The 18,899-nt window shown below is 36.2% G+C and overlaps 1 protein-coding gene across 14 annotated transcripts in view; it reads left to right on the top strand.

Annotated features, from left to right (window-relative positions):
* ZNF148 (zinc finger protein 148) overlaps positions 1–8,879 on the top strand; it is a 144,632-nt gene extending 135,753 nt beyond the window's left edge. For all 14 annotated transcript variants that reach the window (XM_055260387.2, XM_055260392.2, XM_055260394.2 and 11 more), the window contains 2 exons: positions 5,566–5,684; positions 5,955–8,879. In XM_055260387.2, coding sequence (XP_055116362.2) covers positions 5,566–5,684; positions 5,955–7,553 — 1,718 coding nt within the window. In that variant the 3' untranslated portion in view covers positions 7,554–8,879. The remainder of the gene's footprint in view (positions 1–5,565; positions 5,685–5,954) is intronic.
* The last annotated feature ends 10,020 nt before the right edge of the window (positions 8,880–18,899 follow it).

Here is an 18,899-nt window from a genome sequence, read left to right as displayed (position 1 = left end):
GATTTGCCTATTTGGGGCATGTGTGTAGCCTGTACTTTCTTTCTTTTTATAGTTGAGTAATATTCCATTCCAATTTTATAGTTGGATATGTCACATTTTCATTCATTTATTGGTTGAGGGACATTTGGGCCGTTTCCTCTTTTGGCCATTGTGAATAATGCTGCTGTGAATACTTGTGCATGAGTTTTTGTGTGAACTTAACATTTTTAGTTCTCTTGGGTATGTGCTTAGGGGTGAAATTGCTGGGTCATATTTAACATTTTCATGGTCTGCAAAACTGTTTTCCAGAGTACTTAATACCATTTTACAGTTCTACCAGCCATGTATGAGGGTTTCAATTCTCTACATACATGCTTTTGTTATTATTTTAGCCATCCTCGTGGGTGTGAAGTGGTGAAATCAAGTGAAATCTTGTGGTTTTGATTTATATTTCCCTGATGATCATGATGGTGAGCATCTTTTCATGTGCTGATTGGTCATTTATTTATCTTCTTTGGAGAAATGCCCATTCAGATCCATTGCCTATTTTTAAATTAGTTGTCTATTTCCCATTGAGTTGTAAGAGTTCTCTTTTTATTCGGGATACACGTTCCTTATCTGATACATGATTTGTAAATATTTTTTATTCCATTCTGGAATTATGTCTTCACTTTTTTACAACCATACCATGAAGTTTATCATAAGTGTACAATTCAGTGACATTAAGTACATGTATAATGTGTAACCAAATAGAAACTCTGTACCCATTAAGCAATAACTCTCTTTTCCCCTCTTCTTCAGTCCTGATAACCACTGTTCTACTTTCTATTACTCTGAATTTTCCTGTTCTAGATACCTCATATAAGCAGAATCATTCCACATTTGCCCTTTTGTATCTGGCTTCTTACATTTAGCATAATGTCTTCAAGATTCACTCATGTTGTATGTATCATAATTTCATTTTTCTAGATGAATAATACTTCATTCTTTGTATGTGTCACATATTTCTATCCATTCATCTGTTGATGGACACTTGGGTTACTTCTGCCTTTTGCCTATTTTGAATAATTCTGTGATCAGTGTTGGCATACAAGCATCTGTTTGAATCCATGTTTTCAGTTCTTTTAGATATGTACCTAGGAATGGAATTGCTGGGTCATGTGATAATTCTGTTAAACTTTTTGAGGAAGTGCCAAACTCTTCTTCAGTCCCAACAGCAGACATATTTCCTAAATGTCACTTCATTTGTGTGTTTTGTTTTGTTTTTTTCCTTTAGACAGAGTCTTTTTCTGTCGCCCAGGCTGGAGTACAGTGGTGTGATCTTGGCTCACTGCAACCTCTGCTTCCCAGGTTCAAGTGATTCACCTGCCTCAGCCTCCTGAGTAGCTGGGATTACAGGAGTGTGCCACCATGCCTGGCTAATTTTTGTATTTTTAGTAGAGACGGGGTTTCACCATGTTGGCCAGACCGGTCTTGAACTCCTGACCTCAAGTGATCCACCCACCTCTGCCTCCCCAAGTGTTGAAATTACAGGTGTGAGCCACAGTGCCTGGCCTATCTTTTCATTTTTTTGATAGTGTCCTTTGAAGCATGAAAGTTTTAAATTTTGATTAAGTCCAATTTATTTATTTTTTGTTTGGTTGCTTGTGCTGCTTTTGGTTTTATATAGGAAACCATTAGCTAACTAAGGTTGTAAGGATTTATTCCTATATTATATTCTAACATTTTTATAGTTTTAGGTCTCACATTTAGGCCTCTGATCCATTTTCAGTTAACTTTTGTTTATGATGTGAGAGGTGTGGGAGTTGGTTGGGGGGATCTAACTTCATTCTTTTGTATGTGGGTATCAAATTTGTTGAAAAAACTGTTCTTTCCCCATTACTTTGGCACCTTTTTAGAAAATCAGTTGACCATAAATGTAAGGATTTACTTTTGGACTCTGAATTTTATTCCTTGATATGTGTGTCTTGTCCTTAAGCTATTATCACGATATCTTGGTTATTGTGGCTTTGTAGTGAATTTTGAAATCTGGAAGTATGAGTCCTCCTGCTTCGTTCTTCTTTTTCAAGATAGTTTTGGCTCTTTTAGATGCGAATTTTAAGATTCGGTTGTCAATTTCTCCTTTAAATCTGTAGATCAGTTTGAGGAGTTTTGCCATCTTGGCAATATTAAGTCTTCCAATCCACAAATACGTAGAATGAATTGAATTGTAATCAACTTACTGATTTTTCTCTTTCTTTATCACTTTTGATAAATAACTAACTGCTGACATTAATGAGCTCTATCATCTACCTTCTTTTTTATATTTAGTTTAATTTTTTTTGAGATGGGGTCTCACTCTGTCACCCAGGTTGGAGAACAGTGGCTCGATCTGGGCTCTCTACAACCTTCACCTCCCAGGCTCAAACGATCCTTCCACCTCAGCCTCCCAAGTAGCTGGAACCACAGGTGCACACCACCACACATGGCTAAATTTTTGTATTTTTAGGAGAAACAGGTTTCCTCATGTTGCCCAAGCTGGTCTTGAACTCCTGAGCACAAGCAGTCCACCCACCACAGCCTCCCAAAGTGCTGGGATTACAGGCATGAGCCACTGCACCCAGCTTTACCAGCCCTATTTCAAAATTTGCATATATTCTTTCTTCCACTGTCCAACATTACCTGTAATCTCCTTCCCTTCCCATCTTGATTCCTCTGGATTTTGTTCTTTTGATTGTGTACCATTTCAACGGTATTCAGTATTGATAATCAGTTTCTCTTCTCTGGCTCCTCTGCCTTCAGTCAATTCAGTCTCCCTGTCCTAAACAGCGCTTATTCTGGAATGGATTGCCTCTTAACTATTATTTCCCATCTCCATCTTCTCATTTCTTTCACTTCCAAACTTCCTTTATAAATGACTTTCTCTCCCAGCTTCCATTGCTTCATTAGTTAATGCGTTCATTACCCCTTGACCAAGTGCCTTAACTTTTCGGCCTTCAATATTTCCTTTCTGTAAAATGAGTGAATTGGTCTGGATTCGTTGTAGTAAGCTGTCTTTCTAGTCTCTGAATCTTTGGAACCCTTACTTGGAGCCCCATTGTATAAAAGTGAGCTATTCTGTACTAATTTTATGTGGCAAGCTTTGAGCCTTTTGCCATATCAGCAGCCGTCCGTGTGGGCCTCTGGAGCTTGAAAGAGCACAGCTCGAAAGCCACTGGAAACCCTTCAGCTCTAAAATTTGGTAGCTCTACGGTAATTACTGAAGTTACATTCCTGAAAGTTTTAAGCAATTTACTTGTTGCCAAATTAAATTCTCTTCTTAGACACCATTTCTCCTGCACATTTTATAGTATCTAAACACTTTGAGTACTGTTGTTTCCCTCCCCACCCCCAACATTTTTTTTCCCTTGGCTTTAATCTCTCTGCTACTCAGCTTAAATTTCAACACTTCTAAGAAACCATTCCAAATCATACTCGCTCATAGTAACATTTTCCCCTTAATAATCCACTGTAATGGTCACTATTTATGCCTTTCATTTGGCACTTAAAATTATCACAAGGGGCAAGGCGCAGTGGCTCATGCCTGTAACCCGAACACTCTGGGAGGGCAAGGCAGGAGGAGGATTGCTTGAGCCTGGAGTTCGAGACAGGCCTTGGGCAACATAGTGAGATCCCATCTGTACAAGAAAAAAAATTTTTTTTAATTGCATAAGGTACTTTGAACTACATCAGTATAATTTAGGCCTGGATTCTGACCTAAAGAAATATAATCTAGTAGAAGAATAGAGATATGCACAATAATTAAATATAATTATTTCTTTTTTTTATTATTATACTTTAAGTTTTAGGATACATGTGCACAATGTGCAGGTTTGTTACATATGTATACATGTGCCATGTTGGTGTGCTGCACCCATTAACTCGTCATTTACATTAGGTATATCTCATAATGCTATCCTTCCCACCTCCCCCCACCCCACAACAGTTCCTGGTGTGTGATGTTCCCCTTCCTGTGTCCATGTGTTCTCATTGTTCAATTCCCACCTATGAGTGAGAACATGCGGTGTTTGGTTTTTTGTCCTTGCGATAGTTTGCTAAGAATGATGGTTTCCAACTTTATCCATGTCCCTACAAAGGACATGAACTCATCATTTTTTATGGCTGCATAGTATTCCATGGTGTGTATGTGCCACATTTTCTTAATCCAGTCTATCATTGTTGGACATTTGGGTTGGTTCCAAGTCTTTGCTATTGTGAATAGTGCCGCAGTAAACAACTCAGTAATTTGAAATTTAAAAAAAGCTTAACTCGATTATTGAGTTGAAAGTAATGAGTGCCGTAGGAGAGGTACAGATAGAATTCTGTGGAAACTTAAAGATACCTTTCACCTGGGAGAAAAGGACAGAGTATCCCAAAGGAGATGGGTTGGGTCTCCAAGGGAATATAGTATTTGAACACCCAAAGGTGGGCATTCCCTATCAAAGGAGCAGTGTGAATCAGGGCAAAAGTAGGAAAGCATGAGATGGTAGGTATTTTGGTTTGTCTGAAAGGGTTATCAAGAGAAAGAGTGAAATATAAAGATGTAAAAGTAAATCAGAATAGACATAGTGTTGTTAGTTGCCTTTTTAAAATATATGTATCTTGTTTTCCCAATTATGTTATAAACTTTGAAGACAAGTAGTATGTCTTATACTTTTAACCTCGTACAACAAGGGCTATGGATACAGTAGTAGTATTTGGTAAAAATTTTGTTAAATGTATGAAAGGTAGAAACAGTAGTTTCCCCAACAAGCATTATTCAAGGTAACTTCTTGTCACACCCTTCTGTTTACTTAGACTGTGGTTTTATCAGTAAAAACTATTTTAGAGCTTCATAGTAGTGGTTCTTTACAGCTTAGAAATCATTGCGGGAGCTAGTGGCACAATGGATAACACACCTGACTATGAATCAGAAGATTCTAGGAGTCATTAGGGGATTTTAAAAAATGGGAGTGGGGGTTATGTGTTGTGTTATGTGTCCAGTTAACAATGCTGAGTTTAATTCATTCCCTAAATGACATGGGAAGTGCTGGCTTGAGTTGAGGAAAAGAATAAATATAAACAAACTTAAGACTCTAAGTTCTTTTTATATTTTATTAAATTAGATTTTTAAGGATATTTTCAGGATTCAGATTTTATTTAACCACAAATGTTTTAAAAAAGAAATTGAGTTAAAAAGCTGTCCCCAGGAATTGTGTTGTATTGTGCATGGGTAACTTTTTGTTTTTTACTGTTATACAATATTTTATATGATTGAAAAAAAGATTAGAAACATCAGCTAGTCTGTTCATATTGCTATAAATTCCTGGCACTGCTGTTCTCCTTGGAAAGAGGGTATTACATACGCACATAACAAAAAGACAGGAAAATGGACTGTGCCTGTATTCATCCTTTTCTTTCCAATAGCATATGCTAATCCTTTTCATTTTTATAAAGCAAAATATATTTGACAAATGAAATTGGAAGTTATAACTTTCAAAAGCCATTTATTTTAGAGATTCTTATGGCAAAGCAGTTCATTATTTTACAATATTTGTTTTGTTTTAAACTTTCTATATTATGTGCTAGGTGAAAAACCATTTCGCTGTGATGAATGTGGTATGAGATTCATACAAAAATATCATATGGAAAGGCATAAGAGAACTCATAGTGGAGAAAAACCTTACCAGTGTGAATACTGTTTACAGGTAAGAGAGATGGCTTGAAGTTCTTCTACTGTAATTAAATTATACAATAATTATAAATTAGATTAGAAAATATTACAACTTAGAGCTATTTGAGGGCCTTCTAACTCTTATGGATTAGATTTATAATAGAAAATTGGCTCAGTGAATTTGTTTGGAATTATGTATGTTATTGCATTAATATATCTTTATATTAATTGTTTTGTTTCGCTTTTTCTTTTCTTGATTGACCAAAACCACAAACAACCTACTACCATCCTCTGAATTCAACAGTATTTTTCCAGAACAGATCGTGTGTTGAAACATAAACGTATGTGCCATGAAAATCATGACAAAAAACTAAATAGATGTGCCATCAAAGGTGGCCTTCTGACATCTGAGGAAGATTCTGGCTTTTCTACGTCACCAAAAGACAACTCACTGCCAAAAAAGAAAAGGCAGAAAACGGAGAAAAAATCATCTGGAATGGACAAAGAGAGTGCTTTGGACAAATCTGACCTGAAAAAAGACAAAAATGATTACTTGCCTCTTTATTCTTCAAGTACTAAAGTAAAAGATGAGTATATGGTTGCAGAATATGCTGTTGAAATGCCACATTCTTCAGTTGGGGGCTCACATTTAGAAGATGCGTCAGGAGAAATACACCCACCTAAGTTAGTTCTCAAAAAAATTAATAGTAAGAGAAGTCTGAAACAGCCACTGGAGCAAAATCAAACAATTTCACCTTTATCCACATATGAAGAGAGCAAAGTTTCAAAGTATGCTTTTGAACTTGTGGATAAACAGGCTTTACTGGACTCAGAAGGCAATGCTGACATTGATCAGGTTGATAATTTGCAGGAGGGGCCCAGTAAACCTGTGCATAGTAGTACTAATTATGATGATGCCATGCAGTTTTTGAAGAAGAAGCGGTATCTTCAAGCAGCAAGTAACAACAGCAGGGAATATGCGCTGAATGTGGGTACCATAGCTTCTCAGCCTTCTGTAACACAAGCAGCTGTGGCAAGTGTCATTGATGAAAGTACCACGGCATCCATATTAGAGTCACAGGCACTGAATGTGGAGATTAAGAGTAATCATGACAAAAATGTTATTCCAGATGAGGTACTGCAGACTCTGTTGGATCATTATTCCCACAAAGCTAATGGACAGCATGAGATATCCTTCAGTGTTGCAGATACTGAAGTAACTTCTAGCATATCAATAAATTCTTCAGAAGTACCAGAGGTCACCCCGTCAGAGAATGTTGGATCAAGCTCCCAAGCATCCTCATCAGATAAAGCCAACATGTTGCAGGAATACTCCAAGTTTCTGCAGCAGGCTTTGGACAGAACTAGCCAAAATGATGCCTATTTGAATAGCCCGAGCCTTAACTTTGTGACTGATAACCAGACCCTCCCAAATCAGCCAGCATTCTCTTCCATAGACAAGCAGGTCTATGCCACCATGCCCATCAATAGCTTTCGATCAGGAATGAATTCTCCACTAAGAACAACTCCAGATAAGTCCCACTTTGGACTAATAGTTGGTGATTCACAGCACTCATTTCCCTTTTCAGGTGATGAGACAAACCATGCATCTGCCACATCAACACAGGACTTTTTGGATCAAGTGACTTCTCAGAAGAAAGCTGAGGCCCAGCCTGTCCACCAAGCTTACCAAATGAGCTCCTTTGAACAGCCCTTCCGTGCTCCGTATCATGGATCAAGAGCTGGAATAGCTACTCAATTTAGCACTGCCAATGGACAGGTGAACCTTCGGGGACCAGGGACAAGTGCTGAATTTTCAGAATTTCCCTTGGTGAATGTAAATGATAATAGAGCTGGGATGACATCTTCACCTGATGCCACAACTGGCCAGACTTTTGGCTAAAAAAAAAGAAGTGTAAATAATACTGGCACTTTAGAACAGATTAATCAAGAGTGGGGTTACTCTGTGTAAATGGAGTGCTGTACAGATTTAAGAGCAATGCGTAATAACAAGTTAAGCTGATATGAATAGCAAGATAATCCAATAACTGCATTTCGTTTGGTTAGTCAGCATTCTTTGAACTGCCTTACATGTTGTCACCTTTATAGAAGCAATGCATTACTTGTTTTAGATCAGAAACTTGCTATTCCACCCACACCAAGTTAAAAAGAAAAAAAAAAAAGACTTTCGCACAATTGTTTCCTAACTGATAACATTGTACATTCTTAGGAGATTAGTAATTGTGTGAAATTTACTCATACTGTTTCTAAGTTTTTCAGCATAGTCATTGCACTTCAGCAGGGAATCTGAGTATACTTTACAGACAGAGTGAACTTAAAAGTTTAATGTCAAGAGATTATGGCTTAAATAAATTAGTGTGTCCTATAGGGGGAAAAAAACCAAGAAACCACCTTTTAAAAAGAATGATATGCCATATACCCTTGATTTTCATTTTGCATTATATTGACATGTGTTTTTTTGAAGAAAAAAAGTAATAAAAATCTGATAGTCTAAGACTCCACTATTTAAAAGCCTAATTACTTTAAAAATATGCATACTTTCAAAACTTTTACCAAAACACACAACTGTTGAAGCAGTCACTTCTCTATGGAAGTATGCATATTGGTGTCAGTTTCTTTGTACAGTTGTACCTAGATGTTTTTTATGATTTTTCATGTGCAGGTATCAAGGTTTTGAAGTTTTAGTAAAAGAAATTCTGTAGATTACATTCCCAAGAACATAATGCTTACACAAAATGTATATTCCACGTTTTAAAGCTTAATTGTATTTTACTTTACATATACACTTCAGTTAACATAGAGCACTTAGAATCTATTTGGTATTTTTGATTTCTCAAAGTAAAAAAAAAATTAGATTTTTAGGTTTGATATGGTTGTGTCATAATCATCTCATAATTGACAATTTTAACTTTTGGCAATAAAAGGAAATTGGGATATCTTTGGAACTGTAAAACCTGGTTTAATCTTTTTCTTTCTAGACTCTTGATAGATTGGATAATTAAACAGTATCCAGAGAAACTAAAGAAATGGGCATTTTAATTGCATATTTTATCTTGAGTTACTTTTTAATGAACACTGCTCATTACAACTTTACAAACCAAAAGTGTTTACTAATTCCAGTAACTACCATTTCTTTTTCAGCTAGATGAGTGATCGGAAAATTTTTGTTGCATTTCAAAATCTAAATAAACTACAGACTTTATCCTTATACCATGAATGTTTTTTTTTAATACTCTGTCTTAAAATAATACAGCATGGTACAATAAATAGTGCTTTTATATATATATATATATACACACACACACACTTTTCTGAAGAATGATGGTTTGAGTTATGCGTTGGGCAGTTTTGATTTTTGGAAGTTATATTAGTTATTGACTCTTTGTTACAACTTTTTCATTTTTACATTTCAAATTTCTGCCATCGTTGTCACAATGCACATACTGATATAGCACCAGTGAAAATCTAAAATTAATACCCTTGGAAAATGAAAATATTCTTAATTTCCATTTTGACTCTTATACTGGCCCTATAGATCTGCAGTCTTTGTTTCAGTATAGAATATGTTATCCATTTAAATTATTTTTTTTTTATTTAATGTTATCCCAAGACTGTTCTCATAAAGAAAGGGAAGAAATAACTATCCACCCTTAACATCCTTCATTTATTTTGAATATATTGGTGTTTTTATGATAAGGAATATAAATTATATTTAATGTGGTTTCCTCTATACTTTGGTTATTAAGTTTTGCTTGAAATACTAGTTTTCCCATTTGACAGCTTTCTTTGCTGCCAAAGTTTTCAAGAATTTTAGACTTCTTTGAAGTAAATATTTAAGTTCTGCCATTATTGACTCTTAAGATTGTGTGTGTTGTGTTGTGCATTACATAATTACAAAAAGGCTTCATTCAGGTGATGTGTTAAAAATGGAACTGTGCTCACCCTAAATGGGCATTGGTATTTTTCTCATAGTACTTTTGATGAGAGTAGGCATTTATTTCGTGAGTTGTTTTGGAGCCTGATCAAAAATTTTGTTCCATGGAGAGCTTGATGCAGTTTTGATGCAGTGTAGAGGTTTTTTTCGGTTGTTTTAACATCACCAGCATAGTTTTGAGAATGTGACTCTTGCTGAGCATTTAGGGTGAGCTTGGGAAGGAAGGCCTTTGAAAATGGTAGTTATACAAGGAGACTTTCAGGTGTTGCATTCCTGTTTTCAACACATTTCTTTAAATCTACATAATGGCAGACTTTTCTACCAGGTTATAAGCATTTTTTAGATAAGTGATACTCAGCCAGCATAACTTACTGACTTACCATGTATGTATAGTCATCACTCTCTTACTGTGAAATTCCAAATGCCTACCAGAGTTACCTTGTTCTATCGTAATATGATAAACATCTCAACAGTTTTGGGTTTCCCCACTTTGGTTCAGAAGGTTATTTAATTTCTATCTGGGCATTAATGGAGAAAATAAGTAGCCTTGTGTGCTGCTTTAGATTGAAACGTGGAGGATATGAGATATTCTTTTGCAATTCATGTTTCTCATTTCTCAAAGTGAGCACATTGTTCTATAAAGACATGCTGGTACACCCTTAAACTTTTGATCAATCTGAGTGAGGTGTGCTTTTCCTCTTGGGACCTACTCTCACGTTTGAAGATTGGAAACATCACGTTAGGCGAGGTAATATCTCTTGAACATCTTCTAAAGGGTTTTTTAAAACCTTATTCACACATATTTCATTTGTTTTGAATATTTAAGTGGCTCTTAAATGTTTTGGGTCTACATGCAAATGTACTTGATAAGGTAGGAATCCGTCTTCTTAGCTCTGGCTGAGGGTGCCAGCCATCGGTCAGGTCATTTTTATCTCAAGAGGCAGAAGGCAGTTATGTCAAGAATTGTGCTCAGGGCAGGATTTCATTTCCACAGAGAAGAGACATTTGCAGAGTGCCAGCTAGGTTAGATCTTTTGCCACTTCTTTCATTTGATTAATTTGGGTTTTTAAAGGGCTGTTTAAAAAAAAAAAAAGAAAAAAAAAGGCCGGGAAACTAAAAGTAGGCATTACTGTAGTACTGCATTTCTTAGAACATTTTAAACTAGAACTCATTTTTTTTTCACAGTATATTTACTTGAAGAAGCACTATAATAATCATTGAGAAATATTTTGAGTCTGAAATTTAATTTAAAACCTTTTCCGTTTCAAATTGCTTTATTTCAGGGAAATAATTTTCCAGTTGTTTTGCTATATTCTGCAAATAAAAACCGTGTTTCCTTTTTTCACTTAAACTTTGGTAGGAAACAAACTAAAGCAGACAAACATTTCTTGTTATGTTTGTTGCTTTCTTTAATCCAATGGATAAAAAAGTAAAACCCTGTAAACATTATTTTATTTTTTTATGCAATACCATGCTGTAAATATGGTTCATCAAATAAGGATGTACCTATGATTGAATCTTTAATTCTGCACAGTTAGAGTTTATATATAAACGTGTCTTGACAATCAAGGACTTTTATGTGAGTCTTCCTTTATGATGTTTATTAATGTTATGCATTCCATTTGTTTTGAAGTGAGTACCAATGTGCTAATTTGTATTGTCTGAAAGTATGTAATGTTTTTACAGCTTGTTTTTAAGAATCTGTAAATATGTACAAACAAATCACAGTACTGCTTTATGTTAGAAGGCATATGATGTTGTACTGTATGTAAGCAATAATACATAGCAGTGCTAACTTTACAAGTAGCATCAGGAAAGTTCTAAAAACATTTCAGAGTTATTAATTATCCTTATTTCATTTAATAATGATTATCTTTAATCAGTTTTTATAAGCAAATTCCATTGTTCCTCCTATTGGAACGTAACACTGTTTACACAGCATAATTGAAGTTGCAGGGGAGACAGGCTAAATCTGACTTCATCTGTACTCACTTTCACTAAGCATTGAATGGCCTTACCACTCTTCTGCAAGATGGAGGAAGACCGCAAAACTTAGTGCCCATCACACTGAAGGAAGGGATGTGGTTTTTTTTCCTGCTTCTGTACTGCTACCTAACTTTGTGATTTGCTTTGGATTTTAATATTTGTTTCTGTTTTAGATTCAAGCCCGTAAGTTTTGAGGTGACTTCAGATCCATTGTGAAATAGATAGTTCTCTTCATATTTCATAACTACATTTCAATAATTCTAAACTTTCTACATTGATTTTTAGATACTTATTTTTCAAGCTTGATTTCTCAGCTGATCAGATGAATTTATTCAACTTCAATACAAAGGAAGACAAACCTATTATAGTTTCAAGTGAGTAGATATTATACTGTACAGAACAGCTATTTGAACACACACATCACTGCTTTAGAAATAAAACCGCCAATTTATAAATGTATATGACCTACATTTTATAGGAAAAAATGTTTTTAAATGCTAGTCATTTATATAATGTGCTTTGAAGGATTTGCTAGTCCACTTCTGTCACTTTTTAGTACACTGGTATCTTTTATATGTAATGTATGCTTTTTATTATTGTAGCAAAGCATTTCAGTAGAAAGAATTTTGCAACAATATGGGGGAAATTTTTCATTGTTGGATTTGAATTATACTGGATTTTATCTGTGTAGTCTTACTTGTCTTTATTTTAATGCTGTCTGAAGGGAACTTGGTATCCAAATAAAGCAGGTAACCTCATTTTACTTCAAGGGCATACTGTGTAGTGCTGAATTTAATCTGAAAATCTGATGATTTTGAAAAAAACAAGTTTATAAACATTGTACAGAAGAAATTAAATGTGTGATGGAAATCCTGATGGTGGAGCACGTTGAATTTTCTGATATATAGTGTTATTTTCCTGGGATCCCCTATGCCTTCTTTGTATTTCAACTAATAAAGGAAAAACCCTGTCATTAAAACTGGTAAGATAATAGGATATTCTGATTATACAGTATTACTATTCCTATCCCATTTTCTGACCTTTTCTCAATCACTGTAAATTTTTATTTTCTATTTCCTATTGATAATTAAATATGTATATAATATAGACACTGTTGTATAGAACTAAATGAATTAGGTTGCTATGCTTGAGTGGGTAGTGAAATGGAAATATTTGATGAATACTGAGAGTTCCTAAAATGCCAGAGCAAATTTCCGAGGGAAAGGGGGGCATCGTGTGTCTTGGGAAGGTTGCAGCAGGTTGTTTCTTCAACTCCTTAAGAAATCATTGTGAAGGATTCAACTGCAAACTCGGGATCAGATACAAAATGGGTCTTTCCTTCCCCTCTCCCCCAAAAAATAGGAGCACTAAATTTTAAAATCTACTCAGGTGACAGTTGCTTTGCAATGAAACTTATCACATTGAAATTTTCAGTGTTAAATAAAAAGAGATTTGTGATATTTTTAAATACAAACTTTTACATCAGTAGTCAGCAGCCTAACAATTGAAATTTGGTAAGTCAATATATTTTAAAATATTTTGCTCTCCAAATAGAATTGTTTTTAAACAATTGGGAGGATTTTTTGTTTCTTTAAATATATTTTAATTTCATTGTAAAAACAAAATCTTGCTTGACCCTATATTATGCCATGAATGAATTGCTGAGCGTTTATAATACAGTGACAGCTTGTTTCATGCATAGTCATGGAACATAGAGATGTTCTTTAAACTGACCTATTGATAAGAGGTTTAATGAGTTTCACGGCTTTCAACACTATTGTCATATAGTTATCTTTGCCATTTGGAGTTTATGAAACCATTTTATGTATTGTGATACTAAAGGAAGTTGTTTTGCTTTACTTTAAATTGAATTATTAGACTAATATTTGCAAATTCTGCATTTTAAATGTGGACACTGGCTGTTTGAAAAATAAAATATAGAATACAGTTTTATGGATAATTTTTGAGCTGAATTTTTCACAATATTCTGAACCAAATAACGAATGGTAAATATGCAAAAATCATGGTGCATAGATATAACAGTAAAGAGAAAAGAATTTCTGGGTGGAATTAACAGTTACACAAATTGGGTAACAATTATCAGGGCCTTTATTATAGCTTTATGTGGAATGTTATTCTAAAATGCAAGAGTCAAATGTTACTGTCATTGAATATTTTAGACTTGGAACGTGTTCATCGTAGGGCTAAGAAAATATGTGTTTTTTTCTTTACAGATAAGACTCTGTTAACCCACTGTCAGCATACGTGGGATTTCTTTTCTTTTTTCTTTCATTAGTGGAGATTTGTTTCATCCATCTACCACCTTGCCAGTACCCTAGCTTGTGACCAGCGGGATGCATTGTAAGAAAGTTGTCTGTGGTTAGGAGTGCAGTCTGGGTCCATGGAACACATTTAAACTAATTGGCCCTTGCAGTGATCAGTCCTAGGACCCTGGCCTTATTATTAGCATGGTGCTTTAACCAATTGTACATAATAATACCACCGATAGTCTACTAATGCATTTCCTAGATCCCAGTTTTTCTTGAATGATTAGGAATGGTGGGGAGAGGGGAGGGGAGATATTCTACATGATATTTCTCCAATCTTCTAAAGATTATAAGAAAAAATAAAAAATTGAAGTCACTTGAATTAATGTGTTGTCATTGAGTCTTACTTGACAATTTATCATGCACAAAGTGATTATGAAGATTTTCCTGATTGTATGTTTGGATTGAATTTTAAATTTTTTTTTTTTCAGAGTGCTGGCTGTTCTGTTTTCTTTCTTCTCTGGTGAACCTGATAGGATATAAATTATATTCATATGGTGCATACAGAATAAATGGAGGTGAAAAGTTTTAAGTGAACTAAAGCTAAAATTTGGGTCTCATAATTTTCTTTCTTTTGTCATTTTCAAGTGTAATTAAAAGGAACATTTTACCCAGACATTCACACAGCTGTATATGCATATGTGTAAGAGCTGGGATGTGAAATGTGATATTGTAAATTAGAATGACATTTCAAAGTGATTTTCAAGTGACTGGGAAAACTCAAGTTTAGAAATGGACTTGAATTGTTAGAGAACATTTGAGCATTTGCATATTTACCTACTAATACAGATGAACTTTTAAAGTTGTAACCTTAATTTTCCCTAGCTTCTCATTCTTAATAAGGTTCTGAAAATAAGATGTTGTGTCAAGGTGGGGAAGGGAGCCAAAGAAATGCCTTGCCCAAGGTAGGAACTGTGTTTTCTATTGATTTGAATCTTACTGGAGCCGACTTCTTTGACCCTGCGTTCATTCAGCACCAATCACCAATTTAATAACAGGCATTGTGCTCCATGCAAATAATAGATGGTTGAGGCCATTAGCGTCTTTATTTGACCATGTGAAAGGTATTTATAGTGTTATCAATTGCAGGTTACAGTATTGTACTTTAGATTATTCAAGCAAACAATGAGTGTTAAGATGTGTTGAGTGCTATGCTGAGTAATCTCATCCCTCAAACTTGTAAGTACATTTATTCCCTGTTTTAGGATAGGATTAGAAAATATAATCTTAATAAATTTCAGAAGATAGAAAATATATACAGACTAAAAAAGTGGAAATAGGGAACATTGTCAAAAATTAGACTCTACCTAAAATAACAAAGTTAGGGATAGGATTCAAGCCTGGACTGTGGAAATGAGAAACAGACTTTGTTTTGAAGGAACTGACTTACCACAGGACTGAGGTTCACACACGTTAGAGTGAAAATACACTAGAGGGTCACCTGTACCCCACTGCGGGGTTGGAAATGGGTGGTGAGAGGTGGTTTTGTGGAAGTGGAGAAATAACTAAACCAAGGCTGATTCGTCATTTTAGCACAGTCTTCATGGAAAGGTATTAATATTTTAAACACCTTGAAGTCATATGCTACTTGTTCCATCCTCCCAGACTACGACTATGTTTATGGTACTTCATGTTAAATAACTTCCAGCTGTCCCTATGTGTGATTCTCTTTCTCTTCCTTGGCCATTTCCTTCAAGGTATCTTGGCCTCTGCCAAACTTACCTTTTAAACTTCCGATATGGTAGTTTCCCCTATGGGAAAACTATGGAAGTTTCAGCACCATCACCCTAACGCAACTTTTGTGAAGACAGTATGAGGGTTAAGCCTGATTGCTAGATCACAAAATGGCTGAAAGAGGACACAGCAGAGTAAACGCATGCAGAGTAATTTGAGACCTTACAGAAGATGGCTGAGAGCAGTTTTGTGCATTGTCGGGGGTGGCGGGGAAGGGGAGAGTATACACACAGTCTAGTAATATTTGTGTAAAAAATAGGGTTTTCTTTTTTTGTGGATTGTTTTATGGTTTTTTTGGGGGGGAGGGGGATGGAGTCTTGCTCTGTGGCCCAGGCTGGAATGGGATGGCATGATCATAGCTCACTGCAGCCTTGTACTTCTGGGCTCAAGTGATCCTCTTGCTTCAGCCTCCTGAGTAGGTGGGACTACAGGCATGTGCCACCATGTCCAGTTATGTTCATTACGTTGTGTAGAGACAGGGTCTTGGTATGTTTCCCAGGCTTGCTGTTGAACTCCTGGTCTCAAGTGATCACTCTACCTCAGACTAAAAATATCCTTTAAGAAAGTACTTCCAAGGCAGTACTTTGGAAGTGCTTCCAAGGCAGCATATCCAAATGGGACAGCTTTAAATGAACTGTGTGTTTTTTGTTGAGGATGATTGTGAGACAGTAGAGCTGTAGTTTGATAACATTCTATAGGCTGCATGGGCAAATAAGGGGCAGCGAAATAAGCAGAGGACTTGAGAGGATTAAATCACTGTTCTGCCTTGATCTATCTGTGTAGTCTTGTTCAAGTCACATATTTTTCTGAGCCTCAACTTTTTCATCTGCAAAATAAGGATAATAAATGCCTATATGAATTGCTGTGAATGTCAAATCACTTGACATAATTTGTAAACTGTAAGGTACTAAATACATACCCTATTCAGATTATTTATTTTCTTAAGGGGGTCTTGCTCTTTTGCCCAGGTGGAGTGCAGTGGCATGATCATAGCTCAATCTCAAACTCCTGGGCTCTAGAGATTCTCTTGCCTCAGCCTCCTGAATATCTGAGACTTCAGGCTTGCTCCACTATGTCTAGCTAATATTTGTTTTATTTTTTATAGAGACAGGGTTTTTTTGTTTGTTTGTTTGTTTATGCTACCCAGGCTGATCTCTAACTCCTGGACTGAAGCAGTCCTCCCGCCTTGGCCTCCCAAAGTGTTGGGATTACAGGTGTGATTACACTGTGCCCAGCCTATCCAGATTTTGAAGTGGCACAAAAGCAAGATAGAGCAGAGTTGGACAAGTGTATTTACTGTATTTACTGTATTCAGTAAATACAGATTACCAAAGTATTTGGAATCTGGAGGGGGTGGGGTGGGAGATGAATAAGAAAATTAAAAAACAAACAATCTGGGGTAGGTTGCATTTTCCATATGCTCTTCTTACAATATGATGTTGGGATTCCTTAAAAAGGAGTTAGGGTCTATGTTACCTCACATTGAGTCTGAGTGGACCTTTTTAAGTGCCCCAACCAATAGGAGAAATGGTAGAAATGACACTACATGACTTTGTGGGCTAGGTCCTAAATTCAATAGAGAGCCTGGCTTCCTCACAATTGGAAGCCTCATTTCATGTAAAGCAGAACATATAATAACTTTCACTTGCATTCAATATTATCTTTCAAAAGACTGAAGAAGATATGAGAGTCTGTCTGGATTTAATTGACCAACAAGGAATAACTAGTTAGTGAGGCAGACATGATAGGAATTTTGTAAATAAGTGGTGACTTATCATAATTTGTGTTCACTGGCAAATGGAATAGAGGGTATTATAAAGCACATGCCCTAAACCTTAGGAACACATAATTCAAAAAGCTTCATTAAAAAACTGACTCCAGCCTGGGCAACATACAGAGACCCCCATCTCTCAAAAAAACTTTCAAAAATCACCCAGGTGTGATGGTGCACACCTAAAGTCCCAGCAACTCAGGAGGCCGAGATGGGAGGATCACGAGCTCAGGAGGTTGGGGCTGCAGTGAGCCGTGATCGTGCCACTGCACTCCACCCTGGGTGTCAGAGTGAGACCCTGTCTCAAAAAGTGTGATTTCATTATCACATACACTCAACGGGATGGAACATTCTGGATGAAGTCTAAACAACACTGACATACATTGCCACAAATGAGAAACAATAAGCAGAAGTGTCATCCTACAAAAGTAAGGGAATATACCGAGGTGGAAGTCCCCACTTTCTCACTCCTAAGCTATTGGTTAATCGTGAATGGGAACCTGGCTGACCCATGAGACAAAAGCAAAATTATGGACAATGAGGTTAGGATGTTGGAACCACTTTTTTCTCTCTTTTTTCTCTTACATTATTTTTCTTTCACTATTTCTGTTCCTTCTTTGCTATTCTTTTTTTTTTCTTTCTTTCTCCTGAGTGTCTATACCATAATCACAGGTATACATCCAATAGAAACAACCAGCAGATGGTATGTGATGAGATTTGAAGCCCTGCCTCTCATGCAGGTTAGGCTTATTTGTTTTTTTTAGTATTCATATTTCAGTAACATTCAAAACTAAGTTGATCATCAGGAGAAGCTTGTGAGACCCCCTGGATTAGTTTGTAAGCTTCTTAAAGGCATTAAGTTCAGAGAGCATAAAGCTACCTCACACAATGAGCAAGTGTGAATGAATAAACAATGCTAGGGGGTACAGGAGGCATTTGGAGGGCTATTTGAAGGTATTAGAAGTATGGTGGAGATTCAATGGCGTTAAGATGATGCTATGATCCAGGGGCCTGGAAATGCCAGAATTCTGCACTCAACTACAACTTGCACTTGCCATAACCTTCAAAAAAAAAAAAAAAATTCCCTAAACTGGCACACAACAATCAATGGTCATTTCCCAAACCCTAGTGTAGAAGTGAGCTAGAGGATGTGGCTGGAACTATAAGGCCTCTAGAGCCACTTCCTTCCCCTTGGCACCTTACCACCTCACCCTGACCAGGGCATCTCAGTATATGAGAATCAGGTGAATAAGGAGTAGGATGGCCAGGACTCATCAGTGAGCAGGTGGGCCCCAGCCCTTTTCTCACTGCTCCAGTTGCATAGGAGCAAAGAAAGGAAGAAGCAAAAAAGAGACATGTCCACATGTGAGGCTTAGTAATGGAAAATGCTCACTGCTGGATGGGGTTCAGTAAGTATTCTATGATTTGATCAATCAGGCCACTCCTGGAGGGCAGGGCTTGTGAATATTTCTCAAA

This window comes from Symphalangus syndactylus, chromosome 21 (assembly GCF_028878055.3).
Source record: "Symphalangus syndactylus isolate Jambi chromosome 21, NHGRI_mSymSyn1-v2.1_pri, whole genome shotgun sequence".
NCBI lineage: Eukaryota > Metazoa > Chordata > Mammalia > Primates > Hylobatidae > Symphalangus > Symphalangus syndactylus.
This window is presented reverse-complemented; position numbering and strand designations above follow the sequence as displayed.